Source organism: Bos indicus x Bos taurus, chromosome 24, assembly GCF_003369695.1.
Source record: "Bos indicus x Bos taurus breed Angus x Brahman F1 hybrid chromosome 24, Bos_hybrid_MaternalHap_v2.0, whole genome shotgun sequence".
Classification (NCBI taxonomy): Eukaryota; Metazoa; Chordata; class Mammalia; order Artiodactyla; family Bovidae; genus Bos; species Bos indicus x Bos taurus.
Window position 1 is genome coordinate 21202669 of NC_040099.1, and position 22705 is coordinate 21225373.

Genomic DNA, 22705 nt, shown 5'->3' on the forward strand with positions numbered 1-22705 from the left:
CGCCGGGGACGGGGTGGAGCCGCACTGCGCATGCCCCGCAGCCGAGGCTGGCGGAGGCGGTGGCTCCTGGCAGCTCGCTGCGCGCGGCGCTAATTAGTGATTGTCCTCCTGCTCCCGGGAGGCGGCGGCGGTACCGCATGGGGCGCGGCTAGCCGGGGTCTACGCGGCGCTTCCCCGACCGAGGGGCAGCCGGGCCGATGAGACCGCCGCCTCTCCGTGCCGTGTAGAGATCTCTAGGGAGACAAGTAAGGGTCGGCTCCGCACCGCCGGCGGGAACTTGAACCGGCGCGCGGGAGCGGGCCGGGGGTCGGCGAGGCCGCGGAGAGGTGAGTCCCGCTGGTCTAGGAAGGGTGGGCGGAGAGGGGAACCCCGCGGGGTCGGCGAGGCCGGACTTCCCAGTTTGGGGTGCACAGCGGGCTTCGGGGTCCAACGGGGAAAGGAAATGGTTTGTCCTGTTCATCTCATTTTCCGAGAGAGTACTATGGTGTTTAAAAATAAAAAGCCCTTCTAGGCAGTTTTGCGAGCTCTTTCCCGTTTTCTCCGCTCACCCGTTTCTCCAGGCCCTTTCCTTCTGCTTTTTTCTCCAGCACACGCGGACTTGTGGGGATGGAGATCCGCTGGCGGGTCTGGGACCGCCCTAAGCATCCTTCCCTCCCTTGGGAAAGGCACGGAGCTGCTCCTGAGCCATTCGTCCGTGCTGTCCCCACCCATCTCGCTCCTCGTGTATTTCTTAAAGGTTTTCTTCTGCCCCTTAAAACTTCGGGCCCCAAGGATTGTTCTTTTAGGAGTCTAGCCCGGTGATAGTGCGCACGTCCTCTTTTCACAGAACGATAAGCAGCCGCTGTGCAATACTGCTGACAGCGTTTGGAGCACTTCCACATACATCCATGCTAGTGGTTTCCTCTGTCTCCGTATGAAATAGGTGTTACCAGCTGGTCCAAGGAAGAAGCGCTGAAGGTGGTAGAGCTCAGTTGCTCCTCTCCCTTGACATCTCACTCCCCTTATTTTCACTGGAGGCAGACCAATTTGGTCACGATCACCACCCATCATTGGTACTGGGCATCTGCTGACTGGGTCCTGAGATATTAGTCTCCCTGCTTCTTTTGGCCTATACTTTGGTCTGCTTAACTGAATTCTGCTTTTCAATGCTCAGCTGGATCCCTAACTCCTCTTTGGAGCATAGTTCTTTGGTTCCCAGCAGTATTGTGCAGATGAGTGATAGCAAAATAAGAGCAACACAGTTTTTTAATAAAGTTTTAATTTCCTTAAAGAACTATTACTGTGCAGTCATTCAAAAATATGTGATCACTTTGTATATACTCACATGGAAAGATGTCATTTGTTGAGTGGAAAAACAAAAGATCCCATTAGTATGATTAAGGCGCACATGTACCTGAGTATGCATGAGGAATTCTCAAGAAACTGGCCAAATTAGTTGCCTCTGAAGAATGGGATTGGGGGAGAAAGGCCTCAAATAGATTTATATATGGTTTAAGAAAAAAATGTTAAATGTGACTTATTCTGATTGCCATATTTACCTTTTTTGCTGTTAAAAGATTGTTCTATGAAATGGTGGTGGTCGTGGTTGAGGTAGCTAGTTTGGGTTTTGTGTTCTCTTGTTTTGAATTCTTGTTTGAAACATGATATAATGCCAATATGGCTGTGACCACATGGGTCCCTCCAGTCTCTGAATTACTATTGCTTTTATAGTGTTAATTACAGAGTCTTAGCACTCAACTGCTCTCCAGTTGTTTCCCATGTTTCAGCAATGCAGAGGTAGAGCCTAGGACTCCAGTTTGGTTTTTTGTTTGTTTTTTGCAGTATGTAGGACTACACTGATCACTCTAGATGGTGCTTTGTTAAACTTGGTTATTTGATTAGACATCAGTTTTCAGCATGAGATTTCTTAATTCAAATTGTTTTGGAAGTGAAGACAAGGTTGTTTCTTTCCTTTCGTTTTCTGTCTTCTTTAGGAAGGTGCGATGGCGAGGAATTTATCAGTGATCTTGATCCTGACCTTCACTCTGTCAGTCACAAATCCCCTTCATGAAGTAGGACCAGCCACTGCTTTCCCTCAGACCACTGAAAAAATTATTCCAAGTTGGGAATCTGGCATTAATGTTAACTTGGCAGTTACCACACGGCAGCATCATCTACAACAGCTTTTCCACCGCTATGGAGAAAATAATTCCCTGTCAATTGAAGGGTTCAAAAAGTTGCTTCAGAATATAGGCATAGATAAGATTAAGAGAGTTCATATACACCATGACCATGAGCATCACTCTGACCATGAGCATCGCTCTGACCATGAGCATCACTCTCACCATAATCATGCTGCTTCCAGTAAAAATAGTCGGAAAGCTCTCTGCCCAGACCATGACTCTGATGGTTCAAGCAAAGAGCCGAGAAACAGCCACGGGAAGGGGTCTCATCGATCAGAACATGCCAGTGGCAGAAGGAATGTTTTAATCAAGGAGGGTGTCGGTGCTAGTGAAGTGACCTCAACTGTGTATAATGCTGTCTCTGAGGGAACTCACTTTCTCGAGACCATAGAAACTCCAAAACATGGGAAACTTCTCCCCAAAGATGTGAACAGTTCCACTCCACCCAGTGTCACAGGAAAGAGCCAGGCAAGCAGACTGGCTAGTAGGAGAACCAATGAATCAATGAGTGAGCCCAGAAAAGACTTTATGTATTCCAGAAGCCCAAGCGAAAATACTCAGGAGGTAAGATGTTTCTCGTTATTTTAATCAGTATGCCTGCTGTCTATCCTGTCATTGCTATTCTCTCTAAACTAAAAATAAAATGTTGAGTTCATTGAACGGGGAATTTCTCCTTTCTGAGCAAGGCACTTAGCTCAAAGTGTCTCCACTATGTTGAAAACATTCCTGATAAAAAACTTGTGGGGTAAGTTCTTCGGTAAGAATAATGCTGCCTGGTGAAGCTATTTTCTAATATAGAATTTAAAACATATGAAATTATTTTGGGGGAGAAAATCTTTAAAGGTGAATACTATTAATTTTAAAAAAATACATAAAATGGAAGATCGAAAGAGCAGGAGTTAGAATTCATGTTTTAGGGAAAGGTGTGGTTTAAAGGGCCAGAGAATGCAAGAGCAGCTTTGCCTCCTTGACAAAGGGATCACAGTGACTTGTAAGGTGGGTGAAATTGGAGATGCTACCTAGAGTGACGTGCTGGACAAGTGAAAAGTCTGGGCAGTGAGTCCTGAGTTCATGTGTTTTTCTTCTCTGAAGCTAGACTTCCAGGCTGTACACAGTTTGCCTTGGCTAAGAGATATCAACAACAAGGCATTAGTTGGTATACATTAACAGGCAGAACTTAAGTATTTCATTCAAACCATCACATGACTACTAATTCTGGGATAATCCTACTAATGGTCATTCCCATAGCAACACTAGTAATAAAGTTTGTTTAGAGTAGTATTGGCCAAGAATTGTGGGAGTTTAAAATAGCTTTTAGAAGATGAGAAACAGGTGCTAGTGCCAGTGGTTTTTTGTGGGTTTTTTTGGGTTTGTTTTTTTTTTTGTTCGGTGAGAAGAGGGAGCTTACGTTCTCCAGCAGAGATTCTCTTCAAACTAAGCTTGTCATCTAATTAAATTTTTGAAACAACTGCCTGCCGGTGCAGGTTTGTCTCATTAACCAGTGTTGTCCTCTGCCAGAGTGAGTAATCTACAGATTTAATATTCTCTCGTTGTGAAGTGTTATTTTGCCAAGTATGTACACAGCACTGAGCTAAGTTTTGCAAGTACAGTCACTGCTGGAAGAGTGACATGCCTTGGGCTTGTTTAGACCAGGTATGATAGCGTTAGTACAGAAACAACATATTTCTCAATCTTTAATGAACCCATCTTGAAATTAAAGCTCATTTCCTTAATAGGTTTATACAGTGAGTTAACAGGCTTGTGAATGTCTATTTATCCTCAAACTTTTTCGTCTTGAGACTTTCTCCAGAGGTGACTAGTGATGTGCTTCTCCCAGGAAGAAATAAGCAGAAGAGATGGGAAATCAGCCCTGTGACAAAGTATCTCCAGGTAGCTTGAGGCAAATTCCAAAGTACTTAAAACAAAAGTTGGTCTTGATTTACCTTAAGTAAAGAAGTAGCTTCAGTAAGGAAAGGGAGTTTTGTATCAACAGCTTTTTTAGATTTTCTAATGGGAATGCCTTTCGGTGATTTCACTGTTTATTTCTTTTTTCTTCAGTGTTTCAATGCGTCAAAGCTGCTTACATCTCATGGCATGGGCATCCAGGTTCCATTGAATGCCACCGAGTTCAACTATCTCTGCCCAGCCATCATCAATCAGATTGATACTAGATCATGTCTGATTCATACAACAAGTGAAAAGAAAGCTGAAATCCCTCCAAAGACCTATTCTTTACAAATAGGTAAAATTGCCTTTTTTATGTAAAAATAATTTCCAGTAGATATATTTATGTTGTGTTTTTTCCTTCTATTTACATCAGCCTACTCATTTTTCAGCATAATTCCAAATATATCATCTTAATTGTTCTCTGCCTGGGATGTGAAGAAAGCAAATGTGTTAGCTTTACCCTAAAAAAATAAACAAAAACTAGAAAATACATTATATAGTAACTTGTCTGAGGTCCTCCCACAGGATATGTCAAGGTCATTCAAAAATTTTGGGTTCTGTTGAAACATATACATTACCATGTGTAAGATAGATAGCTAGTGGGAAGTTGCTGGGGGCTTTCTTGGTGGGTCAGTGGTAAAGAATCCACCTGCCAATGCAGGAGACTCGGGTTTGATCCCTGGGTCAGTAAGAGCCCCTGGAGAAGAGGATGGCAACCCACTCTAGTATTCTTGCCAGGAAAATCCTATGGACAGAGGAGCCTGGAGGGCTACAGTCCAGGGGGTCAGAGAGTTAGACGTGACTGAGCACGTACACACAGGAAGCTGCTGTACAGCACAGGGAGCTCAACCCAGCATTCTCTGAGGACCCAGAGGGGTGGGGTGAGGGTGGGGCGGGAGAGAGGTTCAAGAGGGAGGGGATGTGTGCATGTTTATGACTGATTCACATTGTTGTATAGCAGAAACCAACACAACATTGTAAAGCAGTTATCCTCCTATTAAAAAGTTGGGATTGCTTTGTATGTTGTCACATTGTTTAGAGAAAGGTCAGAGTTGTTTAGGAGCCTAATCCTAGTGTGCTCGTGTTAATACATGAAACCAGGATACAGTCTGCTGTAGTGTAAGTTGTGTTGCTCAGAACCTATAATGAAGAATTGATTGCTTTGTTCACTGAGGATATTACTGATTCCCAGCTTCCTTTCCTTTTCTCCTTTCTTCCCTCCTTTCCTAATGTTTTCCTCTTCTTTCTCATAATTTAACTGTTAAGGGAGTCTGTAAGCACAGTTCCCAAGTGGTTGAGAGTTCATCCTTGGTAACCATACCTTCCCCCTCCTTCACCCTCAGTTCAGTTCAGTTGCTCAGTCATATCCAACTCTTTGCGACCCCATGGACTGCAGCATGCCAGGCCTCTCTGTCTATCACCAACTCCTGGAGCTTGCTCAAACTCATGTCCATCGAGTTGGTGATGCCATCCAACCATCTCATCCTCTATTGTCCCCGTTCTCCTCCTGCCTTCAATCTTTCCCAGCATCAAGGTCTTTTCCAATGAGTCAGTTCCTCATATCAGGTGGCCAAAGTATCAGAGCTTCAGCATCAGTCCTTCCAGTGAATATTCAAGGTTGATTTCCTTTAGGATTGACTAGTTTGATCTCCTTGCAGTCCAAGGGACTTGCAAGAGTCTTCTCCAACACCACAGTTCAAAAGCATCAATTCTTCAGCCTTCGGCCATCTTCACAGTCCAACTCTCACATCCATACATGACTACTGGAAAAACCATAGCTTTGACTAGATGGTCTCTCGCTGAAGAATGTTCTCCTAGGTTATGCCTTTTGCCCAGAGGGTTCAGTCACGTTTGATCCAGCTTCTTGGTTATTGCTCTGTTACCACAGTTCTGTTCCACTGCATTTGTATTTCTTTAGCTCCACTTTTTTTTTTAATTTATTTGTTTTTAATTGAAGGATAATTGCTTTACGGTATTGTGTTGGTTTCTGCCAAACATGAACACGAATCTGCCATAGGTGTAAACTTCCCTGCTTTTACAGATGACTTTATGCCACTCCACAGTCTCTCTTTGAAAGTGTGTCAGTTGTTTGCTTTGTCCTTTGCTCTGTCTTGTTCTCTTTGACAGCCTGGGTTGGTGGCTTTATAGCCATTTCCGTCATCAGTTTCCTGTCTTTGCTGGGTGTGATCTTAGTGCCTCTCATGAATCGAGTGTTTTTCAAGTTTCTTCTGAGTTTCCTTGTGGCATTGGCTGTCGGGACACTGAGTGGTGATGCTTTCTTACACCTTCTTCCACATGTAAGTAAATAATTTATCCCATTAGTGTGTTTTATAGGGCTTCCCTGGTAGCTCAGTTGCTAAAGAATCCACCTGCAATGCAGGAGACCCTGGTTCGATTCCTGGGTAGGGAAGATCCACTGGAGAAGGGATACGCTACCCACTCCAGTGTTCTTGGGCTTCCCTCGTGGCTCAGCTGGTAAAGAATCCGCCTGCAAAGTGGGAGACCTGGGTTCGATCCCTGGGTTGGGAAGATCCCCTGGAGATGGGAATGGCTACCCACTCCGGTATTCTGGCCTGGAGAATCCCATGGACTGTACAGTGCATGGGGTCACATAGAGTCAGACAGGACTGAGAGACTTTCAGTGTGTTTTATTATTCAACATTAAATACTAATACATAATGCATGCATCTATAAATACATATATTGAATATATGTATTTTCAGTTTGTGCTCTGTATTGATATGTATAAAAGGCTGGAAATTTAGTTTCTAGGAGCGTTTGCATGGGTTGTAGCCATGACCCCCAGTCTCACCTTGGTGTGCACCACACCTGGTTCCCTAACACGCAGTGACAGAAGCTCCTGCTGCACCCAGCTGCGGGCCACGGGGGCAGGGTGCCTGGATCTCAGGTGCTGGCCAGGGCCCATCACCCAGCCTGGGCTTCTTGGAAGCACACTGAGAACAGTGGTAGGGGCTTTTCCACTGGATGTATGAACAGTAGACACTATATGCCTGTTAAGACTTATTTGTGGCCATGGAGAAACATTGGAAATACCCTCTACCCGTACATTATGAGAATCGATGGAGAATGTGTCTGTCTTTACACTGAATAGATCCACTCCACTGAAGTGCCATCGTGCATTATGTATGTTAAGCTCTGGGTCACTGCTGCTTATTGGTAGTTTTACTTTTAATATCCTAAACTTCCCCTCATTCTGAAGTAGAACGTTAATTGCCTAATTCTGAATGGTTTCATATTTGACGTTAATTATCTTAGCCAATTTTTCTGACATGTGAAGCAAATGAATTTATAAAATCCGTATTATTTTGCCTTTAGTCTCATGCAAGTCATCACCATAGTCACAGCCATGAAGAACCAGCAATGGAAATGAAGAAGGGACCACTTTTCAGCCACCTGTCTTCTCAAAACATTCAAGAAAATACTTATTTTGATTCTACATGGAAAGGGCTAACAGCTCTGGGAGGCTTGTATTTCATGTTTCTTGTTGAACACGTCCTCACGTTGATCAAGCAATTTAAAGATAAGAAGAAAAAGGTAAGAAAAACTGTACTGAGTACTTACTATGCATTGGACATTTATTTAGAGCAGCACTTGAACTGAACTGTTAGCAGAGTGTTTCCAAGGTGTATGATCTTCATTTGTGAGGAGGTTCAGTACCTTTTTGCTCTCAGTAGCATTCATGGAAGTCAGTAACCCTGGACTTCTCTGTCTTCAGTATTCCCTTCAGAGTCACTGGAAAGGGTAAACATCTATATAAATGACCAAACAAGGCATCGATGGTGGCGGTGGTTTCACGGATGTGTACTTACCCCAAACTCTTTGAGTTATGTACAGTAAGTATGTGCAGCTTTAAAATTACTCAGTAGCTAAATATTATGTTTTGTTTGAAAGACTATCTGACTCACTCAGACTTGCCGTTTGCAAAGTGCCCGCAGAAATAATATGAAGCTCAACAGTAGACTCTATATCTGGTGAAAATATCTTCGGAGTTGCCTATGGTTATCTTCCTCTTCCTCTCTGATGTGACCGGGTAAATCAGTCAAAAGATTGTCCCCATGGGGACGCTTAATAATGACATGTACACATTTTGGCCATTTGTGTGCTCATATTCTGGTCATTTGATGTTGACCAAGAGAGTTCCAGAAAACCATCTATTTCTGCTTTATTGAGTACGCCAAAGCCTTTGACTGGGTGGATCACAATAAACTGTGGAAAATTCTGAAAGAGATGGGAATACCAGACCACCTGACCTGCCTCTTGAGAAACCTGTATACAGGTCAGGAAGCAACAGTTAGAACTGGACATGAAACAACAGACTGGTTCTAAATAGGGAAAGGAGTACGTCAAGGCTGTATATTGTCACCCTGCTTATTTAACTTATATGCAGAGTACATCATAAGAAACGCTAGGCTGGAAGAAGCACAAGCTGGAATCAAGATTGCCGGAAGAAATATCAATAACCTCAGATATGCAGATGACACGACCCTTATGGCACAAAGTGAAGAGGAACTAAAAAGCCTCTTGAAAGTGAAAGTGGAGAGTGAAAAAGTTGGCTTAAAACTCAACATTTGAAAACTGAGATCATGGCATCTGGTCCCATAACTTCATGGGAAATAGATGGGGAAACAGTGGAAACAGTGTCAGACTTTTTTTGGGGGGGCTCCAAAATCACTGCAGATGGTGGCTGAAGCCTTGAAATTAAAAGACGCTTACTCCATGGAAGGAAAGTTATGACCAACCTAGATAGCATATTCAAAAGCAGAGACATTACTTTGTCAGCAAAGGTCCGTCTAGTCAAGGCTATGGTTTTTCCAGTAGTCATGTATGGATGTAAGAGTTGGACTGTGAAGAAAGCTGAGTGCCGAAGAATTGATGCTTTTAAACTGTGGTGTTGGAGAAGACTCTTGAGAGTCCCTTGGACTTCAAGGAGATCCAACCAGTCCATTCTAAAGGAGATCAGTCCTGGGTGTTCATTGGAAGGACTGATGATGAAGCTGTACTTTGGCCACCTCATGCAAAGAGTTGACTCATTGGAAAAGACTCTGATGCTGGGAGGGATTGGGGGCAGGAGGAGAAGGGGACGACAGAGGATGAGATGGCTGGATGGCATCACCGACTCGATGGACATGAGTTTGAGTGAACTCCGGGAGTTGGTGATGGACAGGGAGGCCTGGCGTGCTTCGATTCACAGGGTCGCAAAGAGTCTGACACGACTGAGCAACTGAACTGAACTGAACTGAAGATCTTCTTGGAGTCAGAGTTCTGTATGATCATTTTTTTCTCTGCAGCCCTGCTACTTCTTCTAAATTTCCAGTTTTGGTTTCTCTTAAATTGAGCAAGAGGTTACATACTTGTAAAGCTATTTTAATGTAGAAAAAGATTTATACAGTGATTGCCTTATGTAATTGGCAACTTGCCTTTGAATCTTTCAGAAGCATTCAACTTAAATTTTCATGGCAGTAACTCTTTTCACTGGCATTTCATAGTCTGAATAATATGTAATTAAATCATGCACTTGGAATAGCAGGTATAGCTGGCATGAAGAGACTTGAAAACTAACATAGTTGATTCTTGCTGAGCTTAGAGCTCAGGTTGGGAACCCAGTGCATGTGAGCAGAGTAGCCTCCTCCATCCTGTGAATATTTTCCCTTATGGATTTTACAGTCACTTAAATCTCAAACTGAAGATTTTGAACCCTTACTGAATGTCAGTTTACAGGGAATAAGTGAAGCAACAAGAGCTGACTCCTTAATACAGGAAGTCTTCCATGTCCCCATTGTCCCTGCTGCTTCACTTGGGTAGCTTTGAGGATATATCCTCCTCCTCTGCATTCTTAAGGATTTTTTTTGCAGGGGAGGGGTTTGTTTGTGTTTGTTTGTTTTACTGCATTTCTATTTCAGATGCCATTCTAATTTCAGTGTAATTTTCTAGTTTTACCTAAAAAGTGCTGTTTATTACCCTGGTGCTCTAACATAGGACTCTAAGAGGTAGGCTGTCTGTAGCAATACAGATCAGTGTTTTTCAGACTCTTTAAGTTATAACTATTTGTGAGTTGTGAAATCAATCTTGTGTCTTGACCCATGTTTTTAAATGTAACAGTGATATTACAGTGCATTCTATATATTACTCTGTTACATATATATTATTATGCATTGTAGTTAACGAAGTTTGGAATTTCTGTTCTCAGATAATTTCTGCTAGCATGTGAGCTTTCAAGGGCCAGGACCGCTCCATCTTCTTTACTGCTATATCTCCATTGCCTCGAATAGTGTCTGGCACATAGTAGAGGATTGATAAATACTTGTTGAATGTTTAAGAAGCATTAAGGGCTTCCCGGGTGACAGTAGTGGTAAAGAACCCGCCTGCCAGTGCAAGTAAGATGTAAGAGACGCAGATTCGATGCCTGAGTTGGGAAGATCTCCTGGAGGAGGGCATGGCAACTCACTTCAGTATTCTTGCCTAGAGAATCCCATGGACAGAGGAGCCTGGCGGGCTAAGTACAGTCCATGGGGATGTAGAGTTAGACACAACTGAAGCAACTTTGCACACACGCATAAGAAGCATTAAATAGTAAATAAGCATGATTTCTAAGCAAAGACTTCCCACAGATGTTTCACAAACATTTCATGTTCTCTTCCTTTTTAGAAACTATTGCATTTATCTTTTTTCAAGGGCATCCAGATCTTAGTGTTACTTATATAACAGTTTTAAATCTCATTTAGTTCTGTCAAAAAGAAAAAACTACTCCTTACATGGTAAGCATTGGTAGCTCTTCAGACCCATCAGTTTAGTTCAGTTCAGTTCAGTCACTCAGTCATGTCTGACTCTTTGCAACCCCATGGACTGTGGCACGCCAGGCTTCTCTGTCCATCACCAACTCCCAGAGTTTACTCAAACTCATATCCATCGAGTCAGTGATGCCATCCAACCATCTCCTTCTCTGTTGTCCCCTTCTCATCCCAACTTCAGTCTTTCCCAGCATCAGAGTCTTATAATGGAACATTTTACCTAGGATTTCCCTTAAGACATCCATATATGTCAATCTCTTTATTCAAATTAGGGTTGAATCACATACTTGGTGTGGGGCACCCCACTCCAGTACTCTTGCCTGGAAAATCCCATGAATGGAGGAGCCTGGTAGGCTGCAGTCCATGGGGTCGCACAGAGTCGGACACGACTGAGCGACTTCACTTGCACTTTTCACTTTCATGCATTGGAGAAGGAAATGGCAACCCACTCCAGTGTTCTTGCCTGGAGAATCCCAGGGACGGGGCAGTCCTGGTGGGCTGCTGTCTATGGGGTCGCACAGAGTCGGACACAACTGAAGTGTCTTAGCAGTAGCAGTAGGCTCTTAACGATATTTCTACCTCAGACTTTCTTTCTACCAGATTCTCAGGTTTCTTGCTTAGGCTGGAAACCTTAGGCTGAAAATCATCTATGAATCCCCCTCATCCTCATATCCAACCTAGTTTTATTAAGTGTATCCAGAAGTGAAATTATTTGTTTCTCTCCATCTTCCTTGCTGTTGTTCTGGTCTAAGCTCGGCTTACCTGACTGACAGCAGCTGCCTCCTGACTAGACTGTCTACATTATTTTGTTACCCTCTTCTAATCCAGAGTGGAGAGGGCAGAGTGATTTTAAATGAGTCTGATGAGGTTGGACACCACTGCTGAAAATCCTCTGTGTCTCTCAGTCTCATTGCTTATACGATGAAGTCCATAGCTTCATGATGGATGAAGTCCATAGTCCATGGTTTGCACTGTCTGGACTCCCCGCTACCCAGCCTCATTACTGGCCGCCCAGTCTCTGACCTACCAGACCCCAACCACCTTGCACTTCTTTCAGTTAAAGAAGGGGCTGCTCCCTTTCTGCTTTAGGGTCCTCCCACATGCCATCTCCCTGCCTGGATTACTCCTCCCCCCACCCTTCTCCAGCAAACCCCTGCTCATCTTTAGGTCTTGGCATAAACATCACTTCCTGGATGAATCCTGTCGTGGGAGTTAGTTAGGTCTTGTTATACACTCTTGTAGTACTGTGTATTTGTCCTTTGTAAAATGTATAAAGTTGGCTTAAAGCTCAACATTCAGAAAACAAAGATCATGGCATCCGGTCCCATCACTTCTTGGGAATAGATGGGGAAACGGTGGAAACAGCGTCAGACTTAATTTTTGGGGGCACCAAAATCACTGCAGATGGTGACTGCAGCCATGAAATTAAAAGACGCTTACTCCTTGGAAGGAAAGTTATGACCAACCTAGATAGCATATTGAAAAGCAAGAGACATTACTTTGCCAGCAAAGGTCCATCTAGTCAAGGCTATGGTTTTTCTTGTGGTCATGTATGGATGTGAGAGTTGGACTGTGAAGAAGGCTGAGTGCCGAAGAATTGAGCAACTGAACTGAACTGAAAGTGTATCAAAAATTGCAATCAAAGAATTGTGTAATCATTACCTGTATAAAACTTCCCTCCCTGTGGGTGATAAGCTCCATGGGAACAAGGACTGTGTGTATCTTGGTTTATGGTGTATTAATGTATTGCCAGGATTCAGCACAGGAAACGTTAGAGCCCCTTAATACTTGTGGAATGAAAGAATTGGTTAAAAACTAGAGATAGTCATTGCTCAACAAGAAATAAAACATCAATTAAGTGACTTACAGTATCCTGAATTCACTTATTTTCACAAATATTTAAGTACTTCCTGTGTTTGAGGCATCATGCCAGGGGTAGGTATAAAGATTGGTTTGTGCTTCCTTTTAAAAACTCTTATAACCTAAAAATGTGCAGATATTTTATATACTGTTAGAGCTAAAAATGAAATCTCAGTTATGGTGGGGATTGAGTCATATTCAAAAGATACTGCAAATAAGAAGGTGATTGTTTTTGTGACCGTTTTCCTTATCTTAAATATTCTCCGTAAGTCGGTAATACACAGGCACCATTGTTCTAACAGTGACCTTCATTCTTGGGTTCTGAGATATGGACAGTATCTCAAGTATGGTATTCAGCTGGTTTAAAAATCTAGTGATAAATTCAAGACTGACTACTAGGGTTTGTTTCAAAAGAGAAAACTTGGTAATGGCGTTTTATGACAGCAAAAGTATTTTAGTTTTAGTAACAAGTATGTATCAGTATCACAGTATAATTTTAAGTTATAAAAAGTGTGGCAAGTATGGGCTTTCATTGCCCAAAAGAGGCATTGGAGGAAACCAGGCAGGTGGTTAGCAGATCAGTACTTGCCAGGAGGACGTGCCTGTTCTGAATTGATGGCCTGAGGCAGAGCTCAACTTTAATGTGTGTGTGAGTCACCTGGAGATCTAGTTAAAATCCAGGTTCTAATCCATTCACTCTGGGGTGTGGCCTGAGATCATGCATTTCTAAATAGCTCCCAGGGGATGCAGTGCTTGTTTTCATGAGAACAGATTATACTGTGTGACCTGAGGGACCAGCAGAAAGATGAGTGTGTGGTTTTTCTTTCATATTACTGATGCATCATCCTTTACCTTTCTGAACAGTTTCTGCCTAAAACAAACTACTAGGTGCTATGAAGTTAAGTGCAGGCCTTGCCCTTAGATGGGGTTTATTCCTTTAGAAGTCTGTAACTGTTGTCTTGTTCTATGAAATCTTTTGCTTAACTATTTATCTGAAGGTGTATGCATAAGTAAACCACTTATTTCAAGTATTGCTTTTCCTTGCTGTTACAGAATCAGAAAAAACCTGAAAATGATGATGATGTGGAGATTAAAAAGCAGCTGTCCAAGTATGAATCTCAACTTTCAACAAATGAGGAGAAAGTAGATGCAGATGATCGTAAGTCCTTATAAATCTGAGAGCTGGAGGGGAGTCCATTGCTCTGTGATTTGCAGGCAACTCGGACTATCTGCAAGAGATGGGACCATATTCCAACCCCATTAACCTTCCCCTCCCTCTTTTTTTTATTTTTTTGGACTGTGCCACGAGGCGTCTGGGATCTTAGTTCTCCAACCAGGAATCGAACCTGGGCCCCGGCAGTGACAATGCCAAGTCCTAAGCACTGGACCACCAGGGAATCCCTCCCCTCTTTTTAAACTTATACTTTCTTTTAATTGCCAGTAAGTTGGTTATTTCTATGTATATTTATATGTCTCCTTTCTATAATTTTTTTATTTTGAGGTAAATTCAAACTTAGAGAAAAGTTCCAAGAATAGTATGAAGAATTCCTCTGCCTCTTCCTGTATTCCCCAGTTATTTTGTGTACATTTATCATTCTTTCTCTCTTTCTCTGTGTATATACATACTACTCATTTTTTTTCTAAACCATTTGAGAGTAAGTTACAAAAGTGATGCTTCTTTACCTCTAAATACTTGTTATATTTCCTAAGAGAAAGGACATTCTCTTATGTAATTACAGGTCAGTGATCAACACCAGGAAATTAAAGCTGATACAATGCCATTTTCTAGTCTATAGACAGACCATTTTCATGTTTTTCCAATTGTCTTAATAATTTCTTTATACTCCCCTAACCCCCAAAAGGAAAAAAAAAATGATCGAGAGTACAATTCAGGGTCAGATGTTGCCTCTTATTGTCCCTCATTTTGAGTTTGTTGTTTTTGCATCAGGTTGATCACTCGGGGCAGGAATAGCACAAAGTGTGTTACATCCTTTTCAGTGACGTGACCTGCCTCCCACCATGATGCTGGGTCACATAGCGGTGGTGGTAATTTTGATCACTTGGCTAAGGCTGTGTCTCCTGTGTTTCTTCACTGTAAAGTTACTGTGTTACTATGTTTCCTAGAGCTTGTTAGCCTGGCATTTCTTGTTGGACAGGCTCAGTTAAAATTAAAATTTTAAACCAAATGCCTCATGATGACCTTTGAGGTCCTGCCCTGCCTTCCACTCCCCCGGATGGTTCACTCTGTCCAGCCTCACAGCCTCCTTTTCATCCTGTGAGTATACCAGATCTGTCTCAGAGGCTGATACTCAGTTTCTTCTGCTTGGAGCACTTTTCTCCCAGGTCTTCATATAAACTCCTCCTATTGTTTCAATCTCAAACTCAGACATCTCCTTCTTAGAGGCCTTCCTGGCTCATCCCAATACAGAGGTCTCCCACTCACTCTCCTCATATTCGCCTTTTCTATTTTCTTCCCATGCTGTCCAGTGCCGTACCTTATTTATACCTGTATTTCCTTGTTAAGTGGCTATTTCCCCCAAGAACATGAGCTTCCTGAAGGCAGAGACTTTGTTCTGCTCCACTTTGTCCTGGTGCCTGGCCCAGAGTAGACACTCAGTTGCTGACAGAGGAGGAAGAGCAGCTTTATTGTTGCTACTGGGCAGTCCTAAGACTTTCTGTCCACCCTTTGTCTCCAGCATGCTGCTCCTCTCTAAAGAGTGAGTGAAATACTTTGACTTGTCTTCCTGCATCTATTCCGTCTTTAGAATTTCCAGTGAAATTTATAATGATGAGAGGAAATAACTTTTAAAATTGGACCATAGTGTCAGGAATGCTCCCAGAAAAGTTGATGCCAGTGTAAAAAAAATAAAAAGCAAAATCTATTGTTGCAGTTTACACAGATAAATGTTTCTTGGTGATGATGGTATTTCACATTCTTCTGCTTTTCCTTTTTAATTTTTGTTTGGCCACAATACATGGTTTGCAGGATCCTAGTTCCCTGACTGAGGATTGAACCCAGACCCTTGACAGTGAAAGTGCAGAGTCCTAACCACTGGACCACCAAGGAATTCCCCTCTTTTGCTTTCCCTTGAATTTTGAAAGAGAGGAACTCAGATGACAGAATTGTGCATGTTTTTTATTTCCAATTTTTCTGGAATATTTTTCTAAAATATTTTAAATGTCAACAGTGAAATATTTTTTTAAAATGTGTGTGCTGCTTTTATAATCAGAAAAAAAATATCTTGAAAAACATAGGGAGGCAAAAGAATTTAAGGGAGGATCTGGGGCAGTTACTGAAGGCTATCATTTAAAATCCATTCTTAGTGAAATCATTTAACTTCTAAAATTTACTAAAACATACTGATGTTTCTCGTCAACAGTACTCTAAAGTCTAGTCTGCCCGGCAGGTGTATGTGAGAGAGTTGCCATGCTTTGAAGTCTTGTTGACTCTGTCAGTGGAGATTTTGAAATGTGCGCATTAACAGAGCCATTTGACTTTGTCCCAATGTCCTTTATGTTTACATCTAGGACCTGAAGGCTATTTACGAGCTGACTCACAAGAGCCCTCCCACTTTGATTCTCAGCAGCCAGCAATCTTGGAAGAAGAGGAGGTCATGATAGCTCATGCCCATCCGCAGGAAGTTTACAATGAATATGTACCCAGAGGGTGCAAGAATAAATGCCATTCGCATTTCCATGATACACTCGGCCAGTCCGATGATCTCATCCACCACCATCATGACTACCATCATATTCTCCATCACCACCACCACCAGAACCACCACCCCCACAGCCACAGCCAGCGCTACTCTAGGGAGGAGCTGAAAGACGCTGGCATCGCCACATTGGCCTGGATGGTGATCATGGGGGACGGCCTGCACAATTTCAGCGATGGCCTCGCAATTGGTATGTCTCTGTGTTTCAGCCCTTGTTTGTTGATCTCTGAAAATGCCACTTTAAGCTGCTGATTTTAGCAAAGAGTAGGTTGGTTTGATAAGGCTGTTAACATCCAAGGTTATCAAAATGTTATCTCTTCTTTGACTGCTTTGACAGTGATGTACTTGATAAATGTGGGATAAGATGAAAAAGTACGGGAAACTGCTTGGCCCCTTAACTAAATTGAAGTTACTTTCTCAAAAATTACTTTCTCTTATCTGCAATATAAATAGTATGTATTATTAAAGTGAAAGTATCTTTTCCACCGTCTTTTCTATTATGCTAAAGGAATCTTCATCTACCTAATAAGTTTAAATTACTAATCCGTACCCAAAGAAGAATTACAGACTTTTTGTAAGTTGTGCTACCATTGAGAGATAATAGAATATTTATGAATTGTAGTAATTTAGTGCAGGAAGGGAGGAGCTTCCCAGGTGGCACAGTAGTAAAGAATCAGCCTGCAAAGCAGGAGATTCAAGAGACAGTTCCTGGGTCAGGAAGATCCCCTGGAGAAGGGAATGGCAACCCACTCCAGTATTTTGCCTGGGAAATCCCATGGACAGAGGAGCCTGGTGAACTATAGTCCATAGGGTTGCAAAGAGTTGAACATGAATGAGCACTTGTGCACATACACAGACCCACAGAGTTCTAGAAGGAGCCATGGAAATAATTACGGAGCAGGTAGGCGAGGTCCGACGAGGCAGTGTTGTTTTGTTGCCCAGCTGAGATGAGCCCAGGCCCTGCTCCCCGCACTGCACTCTTCCTCCTCTGCACCATGCACTTCCTCCTCTGCACCATGCACAACTTAAGCGACACAGAAGGATGTGCAAATGCTCAGTCATGGTTGTAAGTAATCAGTTGTATAACGTGTTAACTTTTAAAAGCAGGGAGCTATTTGTCTTAAACCTCCCTTATCAAGACATTGAAAGAATAAAAGTAAAAAAGTCTAGTTACACAGTGGATTCCTCTGAGGCATGGAAACATATTTGTACTCTTGATTCCTGAGGTTTTTTTCCCCTCAACCTTTTAAATCAGTTTGTTTTATATTTCTCCATAAGTGCTTTATGTGGTAGCAGTTACTTCTCAGGTTTGTGTAAGATCATTTAATCGCTTTAAGGCACAGCCCAACCTTCCCTTCAATCATATCTCCTTGTTCTCCTTTGGGAAATTTAAGCCTAATTGAATGTAATCTAAGATTAGTAATGAAGAAGTTACAGAGTGCAGTTGAGAAAGTTCTGTTTATTCACAACCAGAATATAGTTTCTTTCACCTCATTGTATGTGCTATACAAATTTTAAAAATACACACCCACAAAATACTGCAGTGATTTTTTTTACACAGGTGCTGCTTTTACTGAAGGTTTATCAAGTGGTTTAAGTACTTCTGTTGCCGTGTTTTGTCATGAGTTGCCTCATGAACTAGGTAAGAGAACCCTTCAAATGGTATTTTCCAGGTGGGTAGCATATCTTAGTGTCACTGGCTTTTGCTAACAATAGTTTCCAGCAGGCTTTCTCATTTATGGCTTCTCATAAGTCTACTATCCTAGCTAGCTTTGTTTCTTACTAAGGACAAGTCTGTTTCCAGCCAGAATTCTAACCCTGCAACTCTGATTACACAATTGCCTCTGTGGGGTTGCCAAACAGATCCCTGAGCCCCATCTCTGGTCCTCTTCCCCTGCCAGATACTTTCCTGTATCAGCGTATGGTGATGTCAGTCCCTGTTTTCATTGTACACAGAATAGGAATAAGACCATAGGCAAATAAAGAGTCATCTTCCATTAACAGAGAGAACTTGACAAAGAGAATGTCATTGGAACTAAAAAGAAAGAGAAGTTGACGAATTGTGTTTTGAATATTCTTTTTCTCTGTCACCAGAAGGCAATGGCAACCCACTCCAGTACTCTTGCCTGGGAAGTCTCATGGACGGAGGAGCCTGGTAGGCTGCAGTCCATGGGGTCACTAAGAGTTGGACACGACTGAACGACTTCCCTTTCACTTTTCACTTTCATGCATTGGAGAAGGAAATGGCAACCCACTCCAGTGTTCTTGCCTGGAGAATCCCAGGGACGGGGGAGCCTGTTGGGCTGCCCTCTATGGGGTCGCGCAGAGTCGGACACGACTGAAGCGACTTAGCAGCAGCAGCAGGACTTAAAACCTTCCCAGAGTTGCCCTGGTTCTGTGTGTGTCTCTGTTTTTCTTCTTACCGGTGGCCACACGCCTGTCGCACCATTCTCACCTTTGTCCCTTGGCGTGTGTTCTGCCATTTCGAAGGCCTCCCATCTTCCTGTTCGATGCTTGTAAGCCTTCAACATCTGATTTGTGTTCCACATTCTAGATCCTTCAGGCTCCACGAAGCCTCTCTGAAGTACTTTGATCTTAATTTCTTTTCTTCTTTTATAACCAGAACATTAGACTCTTTAGCTCTTAATTATGATGCATATTGCCTTAATCATTTGCTGATCATTTCCTGTGTGTTCTCTACTCCCTCTTCCTGCTTGTGGTCATTTGAAAGCCCCTTGAAGACAGTGCAAGAGCTCAGTGGTAGATTCTTGGTATTGACATTCTTTGACAAACAAGAAACCTTAAGAAAAACTTTGGATAAAAGATATCTTAGTTTATAAAACTGATTAACTGTTAACCCTGGGTGATTCTTAATTTTGTCTTTTTTTTTCCCACTCCTCAAAAAAATTGGAGGATTTTTTAAATCTGGAAAGTCTTTTGGGTATATGTCTTAAAAATGATTTTTTTAATGACTTTAATTGCCTTTTTGTGTTTTCTGTTAAAGGTGACTTTGCTGTCTTACTGAAGGCTGGCATGACTGTTAAGCAGGCTGTTCTTTATAATGCCCTGTCAGCCATGCTGGCGTATCTTGGAATGGCCACAGGAATTTTCATTGGTCATTATGCTGAGAATGTTTCTATGTGGATATTTGCACTTACTGCAGGCTTGTTCATGTATGTTGCTCTGGTTGATATGGTAAGTTTTTAAGAAGTCAAATTACAGAATTGACTAACAATGAAATAAAAATGTTCAATGAAACAGCATTTTTTAAAAGAGTGTAGGGTAAATGTAGTAGCAGTGAGATTCTGTGCTCAACAAAGTATACAAAGTATACTTCAGGATACACAGAAGTATCTACCTGCTTCTGATGTGTCTTTCTGAGAGGAGAGTTTCAGTAATCAGGCATTGAATTGTACATAGACTTGTGAGAAACCTAGTACAAGCCACATACTGTTGGCAAACTGTGTATGCATCAGAACACTTAAAGGATCCTTAGTAACGGATAAAGGAGTCGTATCTTTTTGTCACCAAAGTCCACTTAACAGTCTCAGCCAGTCTTACTGCTAAGATTATATTTTATAAAAGATTTCCATATCTCTGAACTTTAAGTGAACCACATGTTATGTACAGATACAGACAGTAAGCAGGGTAATCAGTGTAGCTCTCCATTTTACAGTGGAGTAAACTGAATCGATATAATTTTGATTTGCTGAGCAGACCATGAGTAGTCATTGTTAATTAACTGTTAGGAAATGCTGTGTGACCTTATTAGCTAGATTCATGTTTTAGAAATTTGACTCATGGTATATCCAGCTACATAGAAAGCTAGTACAGTGTCCTGGAAGTTCTTCTAAAATCTGTGGTTCTGGAAACTTAAAGGTTGCTCTTTTTTTGTTTGTTTTAAAGGTACCTGAGATGTTGCACAATGATGCTAGTGACCATGGATGTAGCCGCTGGGGATATTTCTTTTTACAGAATGCTGGGATACTTTTGGGTTTTGGAATTATGTTGCTTATTTCCATATTTGAACATAAAATTGTGTTTCGTATAAATTTCTAATTAGGGTTTAAATGCTAGAATTTAAACTTAAAGCTATAGTTTGCTGTCTGTAGTTTGAATAGGTCATAGGGAGATGAGTTCGTATGATGTGATCCATAGCACTTAAGGTTAGTGGATTTTGTGATTTTTTTGTATTGAATATTGTCATTTGTTATGCCTATAAGGTCAGTTATGGTGGTAACATAAAGGTACGTTTTAATATTTAAGTTATTCTGTTTTGGGAATATAAGCTATATGTGCAATTTACCAATATTACCAGTTTATTGTATAAACAAGAGATTTGGCATGACATGTTCTGTATATTTCAGAAAAAAAATCTTAATTTTTTTTTTTCTAGAACTAATTTAATATAGTGATTCCCATGCTGGATTTTAGGCCTCTGAAGAACTGCTGGTGTTTAGGAGTAAGAATACACATGAAGCTTAAGATACCAATAAAACTTAAACTGAATTTAAGCTAAGAAATAAGGAGAAAAAGAGAAGAATCTGTATGAATTAAGAAGTTATAGATTTCATATAAAAAATCAAAACTGGTTATTAAATAGAAGGGGAAATTTAGATATAAATGAAAAAAGGCAGTATCAGTAAAGTACAGAGTACATTCATAAACATTTTTGTCAGAATATTAATTGTTCCAATAAAACCTCAGCACTTTTTACTAATTTAGTTGTACATTTAACTTTGTATAGTAAAGACATCTAAATATATTTAATAATTTGAAAAATACATCATTTGACCAAGAAATTGGAATTTTAAAATATGTATGGAGATACGCCAGATGAGTATGAGTAAGTTTATGTATTGTCAAAAGACTTGGATATCACCAAGTCATGTTATGTATCACCCAAAGTTACATTATTGGATGTTCTGGTTATCTGGTTTACCACTTGTCAGAGTATTAGAATTTCAATATATGTAAGAACATTAAAACAGTACTGATTATACTTTGACTTCTTGGATTCAGAAGGTAGTTTGGTATCTTTCAGTGCTTCAGTGTTGTCGTTGTGAGCAGTTGTCATTTTTATAGATAGTACTTTAGATGTACTGGGGTTGTATGGCGTTCTCTAGTTGTTGCTTTTCTACAAAATAAATTCCCATGTCAGCTTCATATCATATATTCTGATTTTCTTTGCTTGTTTTTTTTTTTTTTTTTACCATCTTAGCCATTTTTAAGCATACAGCTTGATAATTTTGCATATATTCACAATGTTATGCAATTTGTCTCCAAAACTTTTTCATCTTGCAAAACTGAAACTCTTCGTTTCCTTCCCATAGTAACCACCATTGTACTTTCTATTTCTATGAATTTGAGATGTTTGATTTTCTTAAATATAACCCAGACTATATATACTTGTCAATTCATTTATATTACTGTATTAGGTGGCTTTATTCAATTTTTTACATTTTTATCACAAAGGGCACTTCAGAAAATACTGGTCCACAGTTTGTTCAAAGCTGTCCCTAACTTAGAAAATCCCCCCCAAACAAAAAACAAACCCCAGAACCTAAGCTTGAGAAGAAGCAATGATACCCTAGATTCTAAGGAGAATCAAGAACAACTGGGCAAGACTCTACAGCCTGTGTACTGAAAGACAATTTTGGACCAGCATTTCTGTTCCCCAGACCAAGCGAGAGGGGTCTGACTAACGAGAATTACTTGGATTGGGGTGGGCAGCAGGAGTGCTTGAAAGGATGAGATGGGACGTCTCCTTCTCAGGCTAAATGATTGCTGTGCTCCAGAAATCCACAGACCCGCCCTGATGCCACTGCTGGGTCAGTGCAAGATGAAATTCTGGACATTGGAAACTGTTCCTCCAGGAGTTTGGGAGATGGCTTGTACCTACTTCTTTCATAGAGATTTTGAAGATAGAAGGTGTGCTGGACCAGTTCACAAAACAGGAAGATAGCAACCATAGTTTGCACTCCAATTTGAACTCACTAGTGTGTATATAGAAGATTTAAGGAGTTGGTTCCCACGGCTCTGTGTGGGAGAGATTGAAGATCAGAGGACAATGCAGAAACTATAGAATATGAACCAAAGGCTGTTTGTTTGGGGGAAAACACATAACAGACTGATAGAAAATTAAAAGGTACAAACAAATAATATCTTGAATAAAGAAGGAGACATAAATAGAGATGTAGTAGATCCAAAC

The 22705-nt window shown here is 41.3% G+C and overlaps 1 protein-coding gene and 1 non-coding gene across 3 annotated transcripts; one reads left to right on the plus strand and one right to left on the minus strand.

The window, feature by feature from the left end:
- Window positions 1-31: 31 nt before the first annotated feature.
- On the plus strand, window positions 32-21898 carry SLC39A6 (solute carrier family 39 member 6). 2 transcript variants are annotated; one of them, XM_027525820.1, is made up of 11 exons: window positions 48-326; window positions 827-957; window positions 1974-2726; window positions 4221-4404; window positions 6237-6406; window positions 7446-7664; window positions 13832-13937; window positions 16307-16684; window positions 18056-18136; window positions 19499-19689; window positions 20401-21898. In XM_027525820.1, exons 3-11 carry the CDS (start codon window positions 1983-1985, stop codon window positions 20551-20553), a joined length of 2226 nt encoding a protein of 741 aa, XP_027381621.1. In that variant the 5' UTR covers window positions 48-326; window positions 827-957; window positions 1974-1982; the 3' UTR covers window positions 20554-21898. The 2 variants fall into 2 exon arrangements, with proteins under 2 accessions (XP_027381620.1, XP_027381621.1); XM_027525819.1 differs by lacking the exon at window positions 827-957 and having other exon boundaries at window positions 32-326.
- On the minus strand, window positions 14104-14175 carry TRNAD-GUC. Its single transcript has one exon. It is a non-coding gene; the product is annotated as a tRNA-Asp (tRNA).
- Window positions 21899-22705: the final 807 nt, after the last annotated feature.